We start from the raw sequence: 17,342 nt of genomic DNA on the forward strand, positions 1-17,342 counted from the left end.
GGATATTTAATTTAAAAAATTTTCAACGATTTCTAAAAAAATCACCTTGCGCCTTTGAGGGTTAAAAGTTATGGTCAAAACCTGAGACGAGGCCGGCAAAGACAGCTTCTTTTTCCTTCTTTTGACACTTGTTCTTCTCATTATCACAGCTGATTATCGAGTTTCAACTGTTTCCTTGACTGTTTCACCTAAGCCCCGGGTGGACTCTTCTGAGCACTATAAAAGTGTATCCAATTCACGAATTAGTAAATTCATTTTCATAAGGATTTTTATACCGGGAACAAAACACAAGTTTCTAACTGATTATTAATAACCTAAACGGATGATTTGGAATACTCGTTTAAGTGAAAAAGTTTTCGTAAAACAAAATTCATGCGGAATATTTTATTTGGGATACCAATACTTTCAGTTCGTGACAGCAGTTGACTGGCAGCAGCTGAAGTTACATTTTTTCCTCTTTGCAAGTCCCGTCCCAGGTCAAAACTATTTATTTACACGAAAAATCGCGTATAAAGTGGCATTTATCTTGATTCGATTTGCTCGCAACAAATTGTATTTAACGCAGAATTCTGTCCTATTGTTTGCTATTTAAAATTGGTTGGATCGAATTTTGGGCTCCGAATTCATGGTCAAAATACTATTTTTTAAAGTAAAAACTGCGTAAAAAAGTGCCACTCAGTTTTTTTGGTATCCTCAACCGATTTGCTCGCAACGAGTTAAATTCGACAATGAACCCTGTCTCATTATTGTCTATTGAAAATTGGTCAGGTTGCGCTATGGGCTCTGATTGCCCCGTAACGCTGGGTTGGCATAATACTTATATGTTATGGTCGTATGAGTACTAAAGAACTATAATTTGCTTTTAGCTGACCCACTTATTCTACCTTTTTAGATGTAATCAATGGAGTAAATTATAAAAACGCAACCCAATCACTCTTAGGCTGGTTTCGAAGCTGACGACATGATTCTGCAAGGCCCAGAACAGAACGATCATAAATTAGGAAATAAACAGATACGAATTTGGTGCTTATTTTTAATGGGAATGGAATAAAAATACATGTCCTAAACAAAGGACACGAGTTTACTACAAAAGTTCAGTTAATGGATGTAATGTTTCATCCCGAACAAAAAACTAAATTGGGCTCAAACATTTTTGCCAACATACAATTTTTTCACATACACGAGAAAGGCACCATCACCAATAGGTGGATTAATCAGGGCTCTTTTTATATCAACCAAGTTATTATATTGCATGTAGAAATTCACATTTATTATTTACATATATCTTTTTATTTTCAAATCAAAAATTCATTATTTTTTTGAAAATAAGTTCAAACTTTGGAAAAGGTTACGAATAATGTGGGAGTTATTTTTCAATTATATATTTATGAAACATCAAATAAAATAAAAATGACTGGAACTTGCTCACTGACGTTATTTCATTGGCTGTCCATGCAAGCAATACCTTCGGGATACCACCACATCACAGAGGGCGTCATCATCCTCACTTACAGGGAAATGCTACTCGAAACGACACTCTAATCAATATCACCGGTGACAGTCAGCCCGCAGTAAACCTCCGTGTATATTGTTCCTCTGGTATATCGCTAGTCACTTATCACTTCTTTCGGCGATGTGGTAGAGGTTCTCGTACGAAAACACTTCTCTCACTACATTCCACAGCTTCACAGTTATCTGACTGACTTAGGTAATTTTTCTTCCTGTTGAATACTGTTCGTCCGATGATGTGCGACACCTCCGGTAGCTGATGTTACCGCATTGAGAAACACTGTAATCGGCTTATCTGCTTATACTGTTTTAAGATTACCCAAGTAACTTTTCAAGTTTTATTCTCTAGGAATGATTTTCAAGATCAATTTATAAAATCTAACAATAAAACCGAATAATACACGGCAATCTTCTGATGACCACTATAAGAGTAAGATATTGCCAAGTGGCCCTCTCCAGATAACCACTATAACCCTACTATAAGAGCATTTAGAAACTCTTTTTGAACCACCCGCAAAAAAGAAAATTTGGCTGTGGCAGCTGTCAAAATGTTGCTTTGAAAAAAGAGAAACAAAACTTTGCTGAAAAATAATAACAAAATGGATTGTTGATGGAAGTTATGACGATGACAACAAAATAATATTTTTTCAGGTTGTTTTTTTTTTAATTCAGTGCCATTGAAATTTTATGGCCAAAGCTGGTGAAAAAATAAGGTTGAACAACACGTGCCGGCAGTATAACGTAGTTCAGGGAAATAAATCAAAAATATTCATTACCACACCATCTAGGATGTCCACTAAATCGATTAGTCCTTTAGCCCAAATTATTAATAAATAAAATTATTTATCAGAAAAAGTATGATAAGCGGTGAAAATGTCGTTAAATTATGAATTTCAGTGATATAATTCACTGACTGCGAAATGCTACTTCATTGTCAATATGGCCATCATGGAATTTGATGAGAAAATTTTCGCTTATTTTAAACACCGTCATAAACTCTTCGCAATGCAAACATTCTTATGGGGGTAATTCATTTGACCACATTATGACCTAAAATTGGAGCTTTATCCGAGCGTTGAGAATTAGATTTATTACGCTCTTTATCACAACCATAGATCTGTTCATATGGTCAATAGGCATTTGACGTTTGAAGTTTTTTTCAGCAGATTTAAGAGAGGTTTATTGATAGCAATAAGAGCGCCAATAAAACTGAGCAATTAGCTTGGTGATTGCTGTCATAAGACTGCAATAAGAATTAGATAAATCCAAGAAGCATGGAAATTGTTACTTGGGTACGTATTCCCATTTCCCATATGAAGCCTGTCTGCGGTGTGCCTTATGGTAATCTGAGTCACAATTGCCAATGTCTACAATACCAGAGATGTTGTTATTATGGAGAAGAAGAGAATAGAAGCATTGGAATTTTCGGCTTCATTCTTCGCGGGTCTCTAAATATAAAGATTGTGTCTACTAATAACACCTCCCTCCTTTTCCCTTCGATTGCGGCAAGAGAGCACAGATAGACTTATCACAGGAGATGAATCTCCTGAATAATGAGGAATCCATAAGATGACCAAACAAGAAACAACTGATTATATGATTGTGAATATTTTCAATCATTGGCTGTACACGTCAATGACTATCAGAAAATATTCCCCGTCAAATGGATCGCATGGTCAGTTTGAACGCGCTCTCATTTGGAGCACTTGTGGACTGGACTCCATAAACGGTAAACATTCCGAAGGACAGGATCTAATTTTGTTGCATCTTTTAAACTAGGAGAAAAACAATTGATGCTACTGACTGACCTACTCCACGGTACTGTGAACCGATTCTTTGGCAAACTGGATTGTATTTTTGCTACGTGTCGATAAAGCGGCAAGCGAATAGGTCGAGGCATAATCAACCTTGATGGAACAGAGAGTAGTGGAATCCGACTACGGAAGACTCGTAGACGCCGGATTTAGAATGTCTATTTAATTCACTGAACGCATCACGCTTCCGCTCATATATTTCTCGGCTTGCAAGTAACATGAAAGATAACCCGAAGCAGTTTGAGACATATTTCGGAAACCGTACAGCCAAGTCAGCAAATCTATTCTCGCCGTTCTTTCAAAGCGTGTTAAGAAAAAACTCATCATCTATGGCTGAGCGTATCGGTATTGACTGCAGACTGACCATCTCAACTTAGCTGCCTAGCAAAACTTTTCGAAAGTATGGTGTTGAATTTTTTTTACCCAGTTATTTAACACATCATAGTATAGTTGAGAAACGTTCAGCTACAACGAATTTTATGAGTTATGTGTCTATGCCATTCGATAATACAGAAAGGCGAAAAGTATAGCATAGTATAGTCGTATGAGCCCCGTATTATGCTTCGCGAATATCGAGAACCCAACATGTCCAAAAAGCTTTCAATAGATTTGCGCTTTGAAGGCTTCCCTGAAGTAATCGATATGAACTGCCATCATATGATAAGCACCAGTGCGAATTGTTGAGTCTTTCTACTTTTAGGAGTAGGAGAATGCCTTTTCAGAGGCTCTTCATATTTCACCTGTCTCTGAAGGAACAGAGAGAACAAACTTTTTCCGACATTCATTTTAGGAGACACATCGAGTCAGCTGTTTTGCTCATGTTCATCTGTTTTGACAGTTAGTGGGAACCTGTTTGTATGATTGTTCAAAGAGGCCAAATAAGTCAATTTTACTGAACATGGTACAATCAGCTAATCTGGCGAAAATGCTCTGTGACAGCGGGAGCAGATATTGATGAAATTGCAGCCGCTGGTTGAGTCCAGTGGAGTAGTCTCCGCATGTGTGAAAACTGTCGTTCGCCTTTCTGACCTCGACTCGATTCGGCTTTTTTGGGCTAGTTTACTGGTTTAGTAATATTCAACTGTTTGCGCCGGTCAAGTTCCTGCTCAAACTGTTGGCAGTATGGGTTTGCGGGAACGGAAAACCAATTGGCAGGACTCTTTGAGGACCAGTTTGATTATGTTCTTAATGCAGAGCTCCAATCTCAACGTAACAGAAATGCGACCTTACTGGGACCCGATCTGTGTTGCTTATTGACCTAACTGCTGCCAGATCTGCTCGGACACAATGGTGATGTCCGCGATGATGTATGCCTTTGATTTTCACCTGCACAAACCGTTGTTTGCTTTGAACGTCACCTACATTACACACTTGAGCAATAGCCTTCCTTTTGTGACTAAACTGCTTGTATTCGCCACATTCCACCTTTTCAGAAATACAAATCGCACTACATCGTCTCCAGAATTTGCTTTGCCTTTTCTGACATCGGCGGAGTTTTCTGTCTTGTAAATGTTTTTTGGACGATGATTCTAGTTCCCAAAAAATATGAGACGCTGTATAGTTTTTTGCATTTTTTTTAAGTAAGCGTCCAACTTACCATCCTTCCCCTTCCTCAGTTTCAGTATTCTTGAGTACTTGACCAGAACAGTTTTTTCCTGTTGGAGAAATGCCTTGCTATCACTAACAGCTAGTGATTTTTCCCAAACCGTTATACACTGGCCGGCATAATAAAGTGCCCACTTGCCGTTTTTCATACAAAATGGTCAACTTTGGAGCTCTAGATCTTGGGCTCCCGTGAACCGATTTGGCTGAAAATTTTACCAGAGCTCAGATATAACTTGAATTTTAACATATCTATGTTTCGAGCATATTGACTCACAGGGTTAAAAATTATTGCGGTAATACCAACGTGAATTTTTTGGCAAAAAATTGTTTTTCAAATACCTCGAAAACTACATCTCTAAGTGTACAGGTATATATAGCAAACTTTTTTGTATTGGCAAAATACGCGTTTTTGCTGAATATGTCATCAGTCTACAACCTATAGAATTCAAGATATTTAAAAAATAAATTTTTGCCAAAAAATTCACTTTGGTAATACCGCAATAATTGTTTAACCTGTGAATCAATATGGTCGAAACTTAGATATGTTAAAATTCAAGTTATATCTGAGCTCTGGTAAAATTTTCAGCCAAATCGGTTCACGGGAACCCGAGATCTAGAGCTCCAAAGTTGACCATTTTGTATGAAAAACGGCAAGTGGGCACTTTATTATGCCGGCCAGTGTATGTGTTAGCGAATGGGAGTGATGTTATTGTCATACAATAGTCTAAACTCTTTACTAATGCTATTATCATTTTCCAAGAGTTGTTTATCTGTGGAGTGACTGCACTGTTCATACATTTTCAGTAATTTCAAGTTTCGACATTTTGTCCTTTCGACCTCTTGTCGTTAATCCGCTAAAACGCGTGATGCGAATCCATATAACTGACAACGATGAAATAAAAACAAAACTGTGTCTTCGACGCTCGTAATCCCACCAAGTGCAGTTCCAAGTAGTAGAGTCTGAAAAAAGCTACCCGAGTGGAGGAATTTGAAGAAATATCCTACCTAGTATTTTGATTTGTTGTAGCAGAATTCGTTCGATAATATGCTATTTTTACTAGGACTTGGAATCAATTCCGATTGTGACATGGCATGTCTAATCCACTCGAAAGTATCATGTAAAAACTCTGACTTATCCACTTAGCGGTAATTTTGTTTCTCTCGCACTCAGCCAAGGCACGATTTTTTCTTATGGCTTGAAATGTATGGCTCGTGTTTTGAACGCAGCAACTGATTGTATCTTTATATTCGGTATGGCGTGTCTTAAAATCAATTAATTGCGTCGAGCTCATGGTACTTGGATCTGGATCGAATAAAAACCTATCTTCCAATATATCGTTTATTATGAAGTGAAAGTATAGCCTTTCAGTTCCTCTGTGTTGCACGAATAAAGGCAAAAAGACAGCCACGTCCCCTCGTCAGCCATTTCCACCTTCGACAACACCAATCCGTTTGTTCTATTCCTTTGATGATTGTTTGATTTGATATGATACCACCTTCCCTCGGTGTCCCCGCACTCCACGGTTTATCTGTTTAATTATTCTAAAGCACAATAGCTGCTGTCAGCGTTACAAAACCATAATCAAACCACGATTCAGGTCTTCGGGAAATTGGGGATCAACCAACCATTACGCCTCCCGCTGTAAATAATGCAAGCGGAGACCCAAACGGCACGCACTTACTCTCCACCGGAGCTTTCCAGTGCTTTGAACTGCTTAAGAAGGGGAGATTTGTGGGCTCCTTCATCAAAAAACTATAAGCGCCTTGTCATCCCACCATCATTCGCACCAGAGCGCGAACGATGATGAACTCTGGCCTCTTTCTGATGCAGCAGCTCCGGGCCCCGGTAGCCCAGGTCTGCGCGGCATAACCGTCAATGCAAAACAGGAAAACATGAAAGCCAAGATAGATAGCCCTTAAGCTGCTGCTGGTGCTTTGGCTGCTGGTAGGTCAGTCGGTGGTACCAAACAACACTGATGGGCTCTGGCTCATAGCCAGCCTCAGAAAGGCCAGGCCGGGCCAAGAGACTACTAGAACGAGCCTATCGATGCTGTGGCTGGAGGCGAAGGAAATGAAACGGGACACGACCGTTTGCATGGTTTGTACGAATCGATTGAATATCGATTCCACATCGGGTCGGGACGTGTGCTGCAGCACATGGCACACTCGACGCCGCCCCGTCCAATAAATGGACGGACGGTTGCTGGTGCCTATCACTACGTAGTTGTCCGGAAAAGCTCTACAATTTTACTGGGGGGAATTCCATGGCGATGGGTTTCGTATTCGCTTGCCAAGTGGAACACACCGGCAGGACTGATGGCAAGGAAAGTTGTATAACTGCAAGGTGAGTTAATCACGACTTTACAGCTTGTTATTTGGCCAAAGGTTGCCTTGCAAGCAGCAGCTGAAAGTTTGGTTTATTTTCGACTTATGTAGGGTGAAGGCGCCAATCCGTCTGTAACTATTTTGCATCACAACCTTCCCAAATTTTCAATTATTTAGCGATTGCAACTGAATGTTTGGCATTCATATCGAATGCCTAGGATCAATTAATAGTTGTTCTCAAAAGTAGAAGGAGGACGCACAGATGCGGCACCCTAATAGATATTGGTAGCTACGAAAAGATAATTTGTTGCCTACGTCGATGCGGTTGAGGTAATTTTCTAGGCAATATTCAATTATGAATGTAAAATTTGATTTCTCGGCAACGGTAGGCATTGGAGAGGCTTTGATTTTGGTTTAATTTATATTTAGAAGGCTAATGGCACTTCTTAGAAAGGTTCATGTCTTCGACTCTTTGGTTTTGCTGAAATATTTGTTTTAGTTTGAGATACATACATATTTTCTCAGCTTTGCATATTTTCAGTACCAGAGCTGCATTTGTCACATTACTTTGTAGAAGAAGACACTTCTGGAGTATAGAGCTGTGAGCCGACGATTTTTAAGCGCCGCTGCCGCTGCAATTTTTAGACCGCGCGCTGATAAATTTTAGGCGCACCGATGAACTTTTAGAAAGAAAATACTGAGGATACTGGCCGTAAGATTTTTATATGACCAAACTTATGAGTATGTTTCATACGAATTGAACTATGAAAATCGTAGGATATTTTTCCAATAAATTCTAACTCTTTATTGGGTATCCAACGAGACAGTTTCTCGAAGCGTCGGTGGGCGTGTGGTGTGAACGCACGCCTCCTAATCACGACGTCCATGGTTCGAAACCGGGTTACACTTTTTTTTAACAAACTGAAAATATTTCATTAGATTGTCGTATGAAACGCATTCCATGAGAGAATCGTATGAAAATCAATACATTTTCTTGTGGCGAAATTTCAAAAGAGAAACGTGTAATGTTCTTACGACCAGTATCCTCAGTGTAGTCATCTGGTTAATGTACCAACAGTGAATGTTGATCACCGTACCAGTTTGGCAATCCTTGTCTTATTTCTTGTGCAACTCAAGTGGGCATTCAATTAGTATTTGTGATGGAAACAAGTTAAATGTATGACAAAATTGTTATTCGTTTGTTACATTCTTTACAGTACTATGGCGAGATTTACAAAAACTGTCCAAAAACAATCCTTCCTCCAAAAGTTTTGAGAAATTCTTCCTATAACATTCGAGCATGTGCGCATACAAGCCTGCAAGAGCGTTCCAGGACCGCGCGCGTTCTAAATTGTTAAGAATGCCGGGGAATTGCTCTTCTCTTTCCAGATATCGTGGGAGATTTCTCCATCAATATTTCTAAGCACTTTCTTTTTCTTTAATTCTAAGAAAATCTTCACCAAGAAATTGCTTATCCAGGAACTCGAATAATGTTTCAAGAAATCAGGATTATTCTTTCTATAGAAACTCTGAGGAATTCCTTTCTAGGAGTTCTGAGGATTTCCCCTCCAAGGATTTTAGGGAATTGAATTTTTTCTTGAATCCTGTTTTTTCGTATTCTGAATCTGGAAGGAAAGTTTTTAATAGGTTCTCCAATAAATTGAAAATATGTCGAAAACCAGTGAAATGTGCTTCATCTGTTGATCAAAAAACTCAATATTTTCGTTTACTAAACTACCAACATCTTAGAAAATCTTGATTCATTAATTCTAGGAAACTCATATTGCAATTTTTGCGTCGTCTTTCTACTCAAAAAATATTATCTTACCAAAATATGATCCCACGAGTTTCTCCTTATATGGATGACGTCTCAACTGCAAGGAAATACTCCTAGGAATGTGGGAAAGATTGTAGTAAGAACGATGTTTTGGATTGCACTTTTGCTAATTTCCATGCCGGTGTTTTGGAATGTAGAAAATGTTTCATGATATTCTATTCTTCGATAAAAAAGCAATACTCCAGAGTTCTGGGATTTTCAATTTTCAGGAATTCCCAAAATCTCTCGCCCAGTTGCTCTGAGGACTTATCTCTTCAGGAATTATGGGAGTTCTTTCTCCAACATTCGTTCTTTCTAATTCTCAGGAAATTCTCCCCTTAAGAAGAATGGTTCGCATGGTGGCCAACTTCGCTACGGGAGAAAACGTTTCATTGTAGTCGACTCCGTCCTTCTGCTGGAATCCTTTAGCCACCAAGCGCGCCTTGTAACGAACCAGTTCGCCATACTTGTCTGCCTTGATCTGGAAAACCCATTTTGACTTGAGCAGAACTACATCAGAAGGACGTCTCACCAATCGCCAAACTTGCTTGACCACTAGCGACCGCAATTTCTCACTAACCGCTTGTTGCCAGAAGGTTTCGTTGGCTCCTCCAGCAATCCCCTTGTACGCTTCAGGAACATCGAAGATCAAACGCTCGTCATCATCTCGTTCCCTGTAATCATCGAATGGAAAATCAGGAACGTTTCGTACTTCATCTTTAGAATAAGATTTTGCGGCAGTAAAAAAATTGTACAACCTTTTTCTTTTAACTTACCGGGGAGCCTGCGCTTCCGTTCGCAGCGCCTCGGGGTTTCCATTTCGAAGTTTGAGCCACAGTCTGATTGCGAAATGGGCGCTTCGGTTTCGTTAACTCGTCTTCAAACTCGTCATCGATGCCTGCTTGTTGTAACGCCAGCGGTTCATCATGTTGGACGGATTGTTCAGTCTTCCACATCTTGATCATCGTACTTGTACGGAATAACCACCAAAAGAGTTTCATCACGGATCTCGATAGTAAACGGAAAACTGCTTTCATCGAACTTGACATCTCTGGCCAGGAACAACTGCTTCTTGTCTTTGTTCCCTAGGCGGTAGGCGTTCGGAGCGTAGCCGACCATTTCAGCAGGTATGCCTTTCGGTTCCAGTTAGACCAAGCAAACGCTTTGCAACATAATTCGCTCGGGTCTGGGTTGTATCTGTGGGGTTTGAGTAAGTCACCATCAGCGTGCGATTATACATTAACACCTCAGCGTGCCGATCAGTGCGCAGCAAGCCATGACTCGGCGTCTTCTGGTCAGACCTCCGTGGCGTGCACACCACACGCACCCACTGAGAGCTGCTGTCACAACAGTTCGCTCCGGCCATTTTGGCCACACATTTCGGCGATCCTGCCAGGTTATTTGTTGGATTCTGACGCTTATTTCAAAAGATGATTTGAATTCAATTTGTTTATGTGCTAATGTGTTAAAATATTTGATGATTAAAAAAAAACACAAGGCAATAGGTTTGTATTGCTACAAAGCGCGTCTAGAAGAGCGCTGCAAAATGGATAGTGGTTTGGAAAATTACAAAGTGTGTCTGGAAGACCGCTGCAAAATGGATTGTGGTTTGGAAAGTCATAAAGCGCGTCTGGAAGACCGCTGGAAAATAAATTGTGGTTTAGAAAATTACAAAGCGCGTGTGGAATACCGCTGAAAATGGATTGTGGCTTGAAAAATCACAAAGCGTGTCTGGAAGACCGCTGGAAAATGGATTGTGATTTGGAAAATTACAAAGCGCGTTCACATTTCCGCAGAAGTCTTTCAATCAGATACTGCACTGTACTTCTGTTTGTTAGGTAAACAGCCACGAAAACCACTTCGTTCCACAGAGTCTTCAAAACTTGGGCTTTAATCAGCATCGCACGCACCTTTTCGACGATTGTCCGATTGAACCGTTTGGATATTCCATTTTGATGTGGTGTGACTTTGATCCCCTTGGAGGCGTACAATTCTCGCTGGTCATGAGAACAATACTCGCGACCTTGGTCGACATTCAGTTTTAAAATTGACTGCCCCAGAGTAGCGCTGGCCTCATACTGTCGAAACTTTTGGAACACCTCTGACTTCTTCTTGATAGGATATTCTACTGCGAAGTGCATATAATCATCACTAAAGGTGACGAAGTACTGAGAACCATCTTAAACCGCTAGTGTGATTGATCTAAACGGAGTCAAGTACCCGTGAATGGTTTTCGACACTGCTTTTCGAGAACACAACCATCCAACATATCTGCCTTCTCGGGAATACCTGTTGCAATGTCTACAAACAGAGGCGTCTCGTGGATCGTAAAGCTGGTTGTGCACCCGACCAATATTTTTCCAGAAAAAAAACAATCGTTTCGTGTTTAAAAATTAAAAAAAAAAGTTTTTTGCTGTTAAGAAAATTATTTTGAGCTTTTTAGTGGAATGTTTTCACCTGTCATAAGACGAGTTTATACCATCCCATTGAATTCCACCACTTAATTGTATCTTGACAGATACGTATTTCGACCTCAAAGGTAAGGCCGTCTTCAGTGTCTCGTACTTGACTCGACTTCGTCGAGTCAAGTACGAGACACTGAAGACGGCCTTACCTTTGAGGTCGAAATACGTATCTGTCAAGATACAATTAAGTGGTGGAATTCAATGGGATGGTATAAACTCGTCTTATGACAGGTGAGTTTTTTGCTGTATTTATTGTAAATCATTCAAGAATATTACATCAATCGAACTTATTATTTGTACAGTAGCTGAACTCTACGATCTACTCGGCGAGCAAAACGATCAATTATTTCATCGAAGAAATTACTATCCAGTTTCAACTGATGAAGTAGGGCATTTTCGACCGACATTAACATCAGCCATTTGAGTCGCTCCTCTGCCATTGTCGACCGCAGATACGTTTTGATTCTTCTTAGAATTGAGAAACTCCTTTCGACCGATGCTGTTGTCGAGGGAAGCGTTAGTATTAGCCTAGCTAATCGATGTGTCTCAGAGAAAATGTCTTCTAGGTTGTCTGTAACCAACACGTTCATAATTTCAGCCACTTTCCTCCCAGCAAACTCATCTTTAGTGTAGAACACTTTAAGTTCATTTGTCAGCTTCACTTTGTCAAAGTTGGAGAAACGTGAGCAAACATCATCAACAAGTTCCTTTGAAATTTATCGCAATACGCTTTGAACTTCGTAGAATCGAGTAGGCTTAAATAGCTCTGTTTATTAAGATCAGCAAAGCGTTCGTCCAATTCGGAGATAATACGATCGATAATCGAGATGTACGTTTTGAAATATTGTTTGAACTGCTTTCCGTCACTATTGCCACCAGTCATGGTTACGGTCTCTTCCCAAATTACTTTAAATTTCGCTTCATTTCGTAATTTGTGTATGTTGGTTCGAGCATTTCGCACACTTCTACCACATTCAACGTAGTCCAATTCTTTCAACTGCAGTATTTGATATAGAACGTCCGTGAAAGAAAAAACAGAGGCAAATAATTTCAAGTAGAAGATGGTATCAAACTCGATCAGGAAGCTATGGAGCCCTCTTGCTAAAGTCCGTGTTTCACCGTCCCACTGAATATCTCCCATGCATATTTCACCCAAGCAAGTGGTAATGTCAGCATGATGTGTTTCAACTATGTTGATCATTCTTGAAGTATATGCCCATTTTACTTTGCAAACATTAGGAATTTTCTGTTGCATATAATTTTTCAACTCAGCATCTCTTTTTGGACTTTGCGTGAAAAAGGAAGCGAGAGCAGAAAGTGTTGAAAAAAACTTTTTAGTGTCTCTTTGATTAGTGCAAGCGTGTAACAAAACAAGATTAAGAACATGGGCTTTGCAATGAATGTAATCAGCGTTTGGATACGATTTTTTACTATTGCCTGCGTTCCTCCGCTCGCACCTGACATTACACGTGCTCCATCATACGTCTGTGCCACAAGTTTCGTGGCAGGCACCTGAAATTTTTTCAGCAAGGCAACTATTTCATCTGCGAGTGCCACAGCCGATTTGTTACTGCTCACATCATCCAAGCTCACAAATCTTTCTACGGTTGTACCTAGAAGAGTTCGATTGAATTTTTATCAATATTACAAAACTATAAACATGTAATTCAACGGAGAATCATTGTTACCGGAAGGCTACTTACCATTTTTAAACAGTACCGTAATGTGGTAGCAAGTTGTGATTTCCTGGAAATATCTGTTGTTTCATCCACCATTACTGCAACGAATTCAGCTTCATCAACTTCACGCGAAATTTGCTCAATCATCAACGATCCAATCACTTCAATGAGTTCGTTTTGAATGGTTGCAGACATTCCCGAAAATACTTGACTACTAGTAGTGAACTCCAAGAATGATGAATCTCTTGTAGCAATGAATTCACATAGGTCTTTGTAGTTTCCTCTATTCACAGAGTTTTCGGTTTCGTTATGGCCACGGAAGCTCAGACCATGTGATCCGAGATAGCAGATGAGATCAATCAAAGTTTTCATACCATCTCTATTCTTTTTCACCTGCAAATTATGGTTTCTCCTCGAAACTTCCCGCGCGTGATCCATTGCTTCATCAATGCGGATTTTTCCAAATGTCCTGTGTGCCATGGCATTGGCAATATGCTCCTTGCTTGCCGAATGAATCTTAATGGCAGCTGACAAGTGATTTAAATCACTGAAGCCTTCCTTAATCCACACGCATTTGTCCTCCGGATTTTGGAACAATAAACACGGCCAACAGAACAGCTTATTTCGCACCTTCGAACCGCTCAACCATTTGGTATCGTATGCTGATACGTTGAAATTACGAGTAATAACTTTCCCTCCTCTGGAGAACTGCGATTTCAAGTTCTCAAGCTTAGGCTGTGGCACAGGTGTGCTTGAAATAAGCAGCTTTTCTTGAAATGATCGTCTAGCAAATGGGTTGAGAAGAATATCATCCACGGTATCGTTTTCCATTTTCTTTTAGTGTTCAATTACCACGAAAGACCGCACTACCGCGACGTACCGAAAATACAGAATGAAGCTATTAATTCATTCAACAATGTAAGCGAGAAAAACAACGTGTTTAATCGGTGAAAGAAGCATGGGGTGACAAATTAAATTCTCAGAGACCAGAAAAATCCAAGAGCGACGCTGTCATCGGCAACGTTCTCACACCGGGCTGATGCCGAATCATTTCGTCGCATATGATGCCGATTCGTTTCGTCTCCGTCCCGTATTAACGTCGTGCATTGAGAGAAGTGCACCAATTTTTACTAACACACCGACAATTTAGCTGAATGCTTTTCAATACATTTAGACGTGGGCTTCGTGTACATATGCGGCGTTCTTGTGTACTTCCAGCAGTGAACCAAGCTAAGCCAAATTCGCTCATTGCGATGACGCATCGTTTGAGCACATTGCAGTGTGTGGTGTGCGTGGTGCGTCGCATTGGGCGTCAAAGAGTGAGGTAATCTCTTTTGATCATTATTTTGTTCACCGATGATGTTACACAAGTGAGGTAGCGACCAGGCGACCAAATGAAATTGATTTTCTTGCAATAATAACTTGGTAATTTTATTCATTATTGACGTGGGACTACGTCTGTGTTTTATATATTCAGAAACAGTTTGTGATTTTTTTTTCTATGAAGAAATGTTAACTGTGTAGTGCACGTAGTGCACCAGAGAGCGAGACGCCACTGTCTACAAACTATTGCTTCCCAAATGGGCGACGATGTCACAAATCACCGCTCGCAGCTCCACACATGTTGGCTGCCATAGTATCGATGCACAGATCAAGGTCGTAAAAATCGGCCCCGCGTGGGACATTTCGCAATCAGCTCACCTCACTGCTTCAGGATAGCTTCCTTTCTCGTGAACGTGACATCTAGGTCCGGCTTTGCCATCTTCTCCACAGATTTGGTATGAAGAGTACATTCTTCAGGCTAACGCCCTCAATCGTACCTCAAGGAAAATAGGGATTGGTCATCTTTCGGTTGCTCTAGCTTTGTGAGGTCGGCGAAACTGTGCTTCACATTTACAAGGTGGTCCGAGGCTCCAGAATCCAGCTTTAAGTAAACCCCATCTTCTGCTTGCTTATGAAAGGACCTTCCAGTCATGAAGGCCATCGCCTTACCTCCGGAAGCAACGTTTGATTCAGCACGCTCATCTGTCTTCAACTTCACGCGACAGTCTTTGGCCTTCAGCATCTACTGGCAGCGGTTACACTTTCCAGTAAACTTACTTTTTGCTTTGATCTCAGAAATGCTGTAGGTTTGTCTTGGCAGGAATCCGCTACCCGGTCGGTTTTCTTGAGCTCTTCCGCAAGCAGACGCTCACAAACAACACCCAGCTTCAATTTTTTCCACACAAATTTTACAGCGCAGCAACTAATGAATCGAACGATTCCGGGAAGTGTAGCAAACAGATGGGGCACGATATCGTTCTCTTCAAGCTTCGGAGTTTCTGCTACCAGATCAATTCTTCGAAGGTCTTGAGGTGATCTTTCACGGACGAAAGAAAACTTAGGCTGCTAAGAAGACCTGAACAAGTCACTAAAGTCACTTTTTCTCGAAAAAAGTCAATATATTCAACTATTTTGATCAAAATTTAGGATAAGAAGTACATTGTCCTTGAATGGGTAAAATAAAAAAAATGTGAAGTGCCCGTCGAATGACTATTGTTCTTAATCTGTCCGTTACCAACCCCTCTTTAAAAACCCTGATTAATCCAGTGGTGAGAGCCTTTCTCTTGCATTATGAAAAATAGTATTTTGACCATAATTTTCAAGCCCATAGTCCGATCTGTGAAATTTTCAATAAGAAACAATGGGACAGGATTCTGCATCGGATGCAATCTGCTGCAAGCAAAGAATAACGATAAGTGCTTGAAAATGAGTGACACTTTTGCTACATTTTTTTGGGTGGGTGCGCACAGACACACAGACATTACATCAATTCGTCGAACTGAGTCGATCGGTATATAACACTATGGGTCTCCGGGCCTTCTATAACAAGTTTGTTTTTGGAGCGATCTTACTGCTGTGAATCGCAAGTCAGTCCCATCTGTACGTGGATCTTTAAAAAAAAGTATTTATAAGCTACGTTTGTTTTTTACAAGCCGAGTGAAGTAATAGACACTGTAGTCGATTTCACTGTTTCATCTGTAAAGTTAAAAATGCTGGACTGAAAAAGTACTAGCTATGTTATAACATTATTGTTATTTGTAAAAGTTACTCTCCACCTCCAGAATGTATTCAGTTGTTTACTGAGTCGGCATGTAGGAGTAATAAATTTATTTCACAAGATCAACGACCTCAGTTTTTTTTTTGGCACGGCCGATCTAGTCGTTCCCATTCTGTATCTGAATAAAGTAAAAAAAAATCTTGCCAGAGTGGTTTCTCATTCATCTTGAAACGCAATGCTACCTCATTTGTTTGTCTGGGCTTTCCTCATTTTAGCAGACTTTAAGCTAATATACCTTTCAAATAAACATCCAGATCGAATCGATCAATTAATTTAGTTCCATATCCATTTCCTAGCATTTACATTAACCATTATTCCTGTAAGATATCGGTAAACTAGAGAACGAAAGAGAGGGAGATTGAAAAAGAGATACATCATCCGAGTACCAACATCGTATTGTTTTGGCCGGAATTTGAACTCGTTTGTTCGAGTTCGGACTTGACCATACGATCATCGACGAACAACCGATCAACTTGCAAGGGCCGGTTGCTGAACTTGTTTTGTCCGGGACCAAGAACGACGGTGAACGAAGATTAGAGGAAGAGAGTGGAGGGTGGTTGGCAGCACAAGCAAGGTGATGTGAAACCTTTAATGGTTGCTTGCTACTTGCCTTCAGTTGGGAAGGCCAAAACGAGACGCATTAGGCCACCACACAGATAAAGCGAGAACCGGAGAGGCGACCCAGCAAAGGCTCGGGTTGAAGCGCTGCTCTTCCCAAAGTAAACCGATGATCGAGTCATAAGATCTTTTTCCTTGCACTGTTTTTGCTCTCTTATCGGTGGTGGATAGTTCTTGTTGGTCCCTCTTGGGCTGTCGCCGCCGTTTGTCTCTGTGTGTATGACCGTGTGGGACTTTCGAGGAGAGCAGCTGCTGTCCGACCTGGGCGCTGGACTGAATGAGCTAAGAAACAGGTTCTAGCTGATCTTGCTCTTGAATTGCATCCCCGCGGTAAACTCTTTGTCCGAGTTTGATTCGGTTCACCTCAAGACGCCCCTATGGTGGAGCAACCTGTGCGTAAAAATAAATATC

The 17,342-nt window shown here is 40.5% G+C and overlaps 2 protein-coding genes across 8 annotated transcripts in view; one reads left to right on the forward strand and one right to left on the reverse strand.

Moving 5' to 3' along the window:
- Nucleotides 1-17,342, forward strand: part of LOC134213598 (dual specificity tyrosine-phosphorylation-regulated kinase 2-like) — a 54,585-nt gene that overhangs the window by 20,211 nt on the left and 17,032 nt on the right. The gene's annotated exons all lie outside the window — the stretch shown is intronic.
- On the reverse strand, nt 9,392-10,188 carry LOC134210372 (uncharacterized). Its single transcript, XM_062686426.1, has 3 exons — nt 10,040-10,188; nt 9,846-9,908; nt 9,392-9,743 (listed from the first exon to the last, which is right to left on the reverse strand). The coding sequence occupies exons 1-3, from the start codon at nt 10,186-10,188 to the stop codon at nt 9,392-9,394; spliced, it is 564 nt and encodes a 187-aa protein (XP_062542410.1).

The sequence above is a fragment of the Armigeres subalbatus genome, chromosome 2 (genome assembly GCF_024139115.2).
Source record: "Armigeres subalbatus isolate Guangzhou_Male chromosome 2, GZ_Asu_2, whole genome shotgun sequence".
In the NCBI taxonomy this organism is placed as follows: domain Eukaryota; kingdom Metazoa; phylum Arthropoda; class Insecta; order Diptera; family Culicidae; genus Armigeres; species Armigeres subalbatus.

Excerpts from the sequence above, each read along its gene's own strand:
- LOC134210372 (XM_062686426.1), bottom strand. The coding sequence starts at position 10,188 with ATGGTCGGCTACGCTCCGAACGCCTACCGCCTAGGGAACAAAGACAAG. Across the intron at positions 9,909-10,039 it reads TTGGTGGTTATTCCGTACAA|ACTGTGGCTCAAACTTCGAA; the intron begins GTACGATGATCA and ends TTTCGCAATCAG. Across the intron at positions 9,744-9,845 it reads ACGGAAGCGCAGGCTCCCCG|GGAACGAGATGATGACGAGC; the intron begins GTAAGTTAAAAG and ends CGATGATTACAG.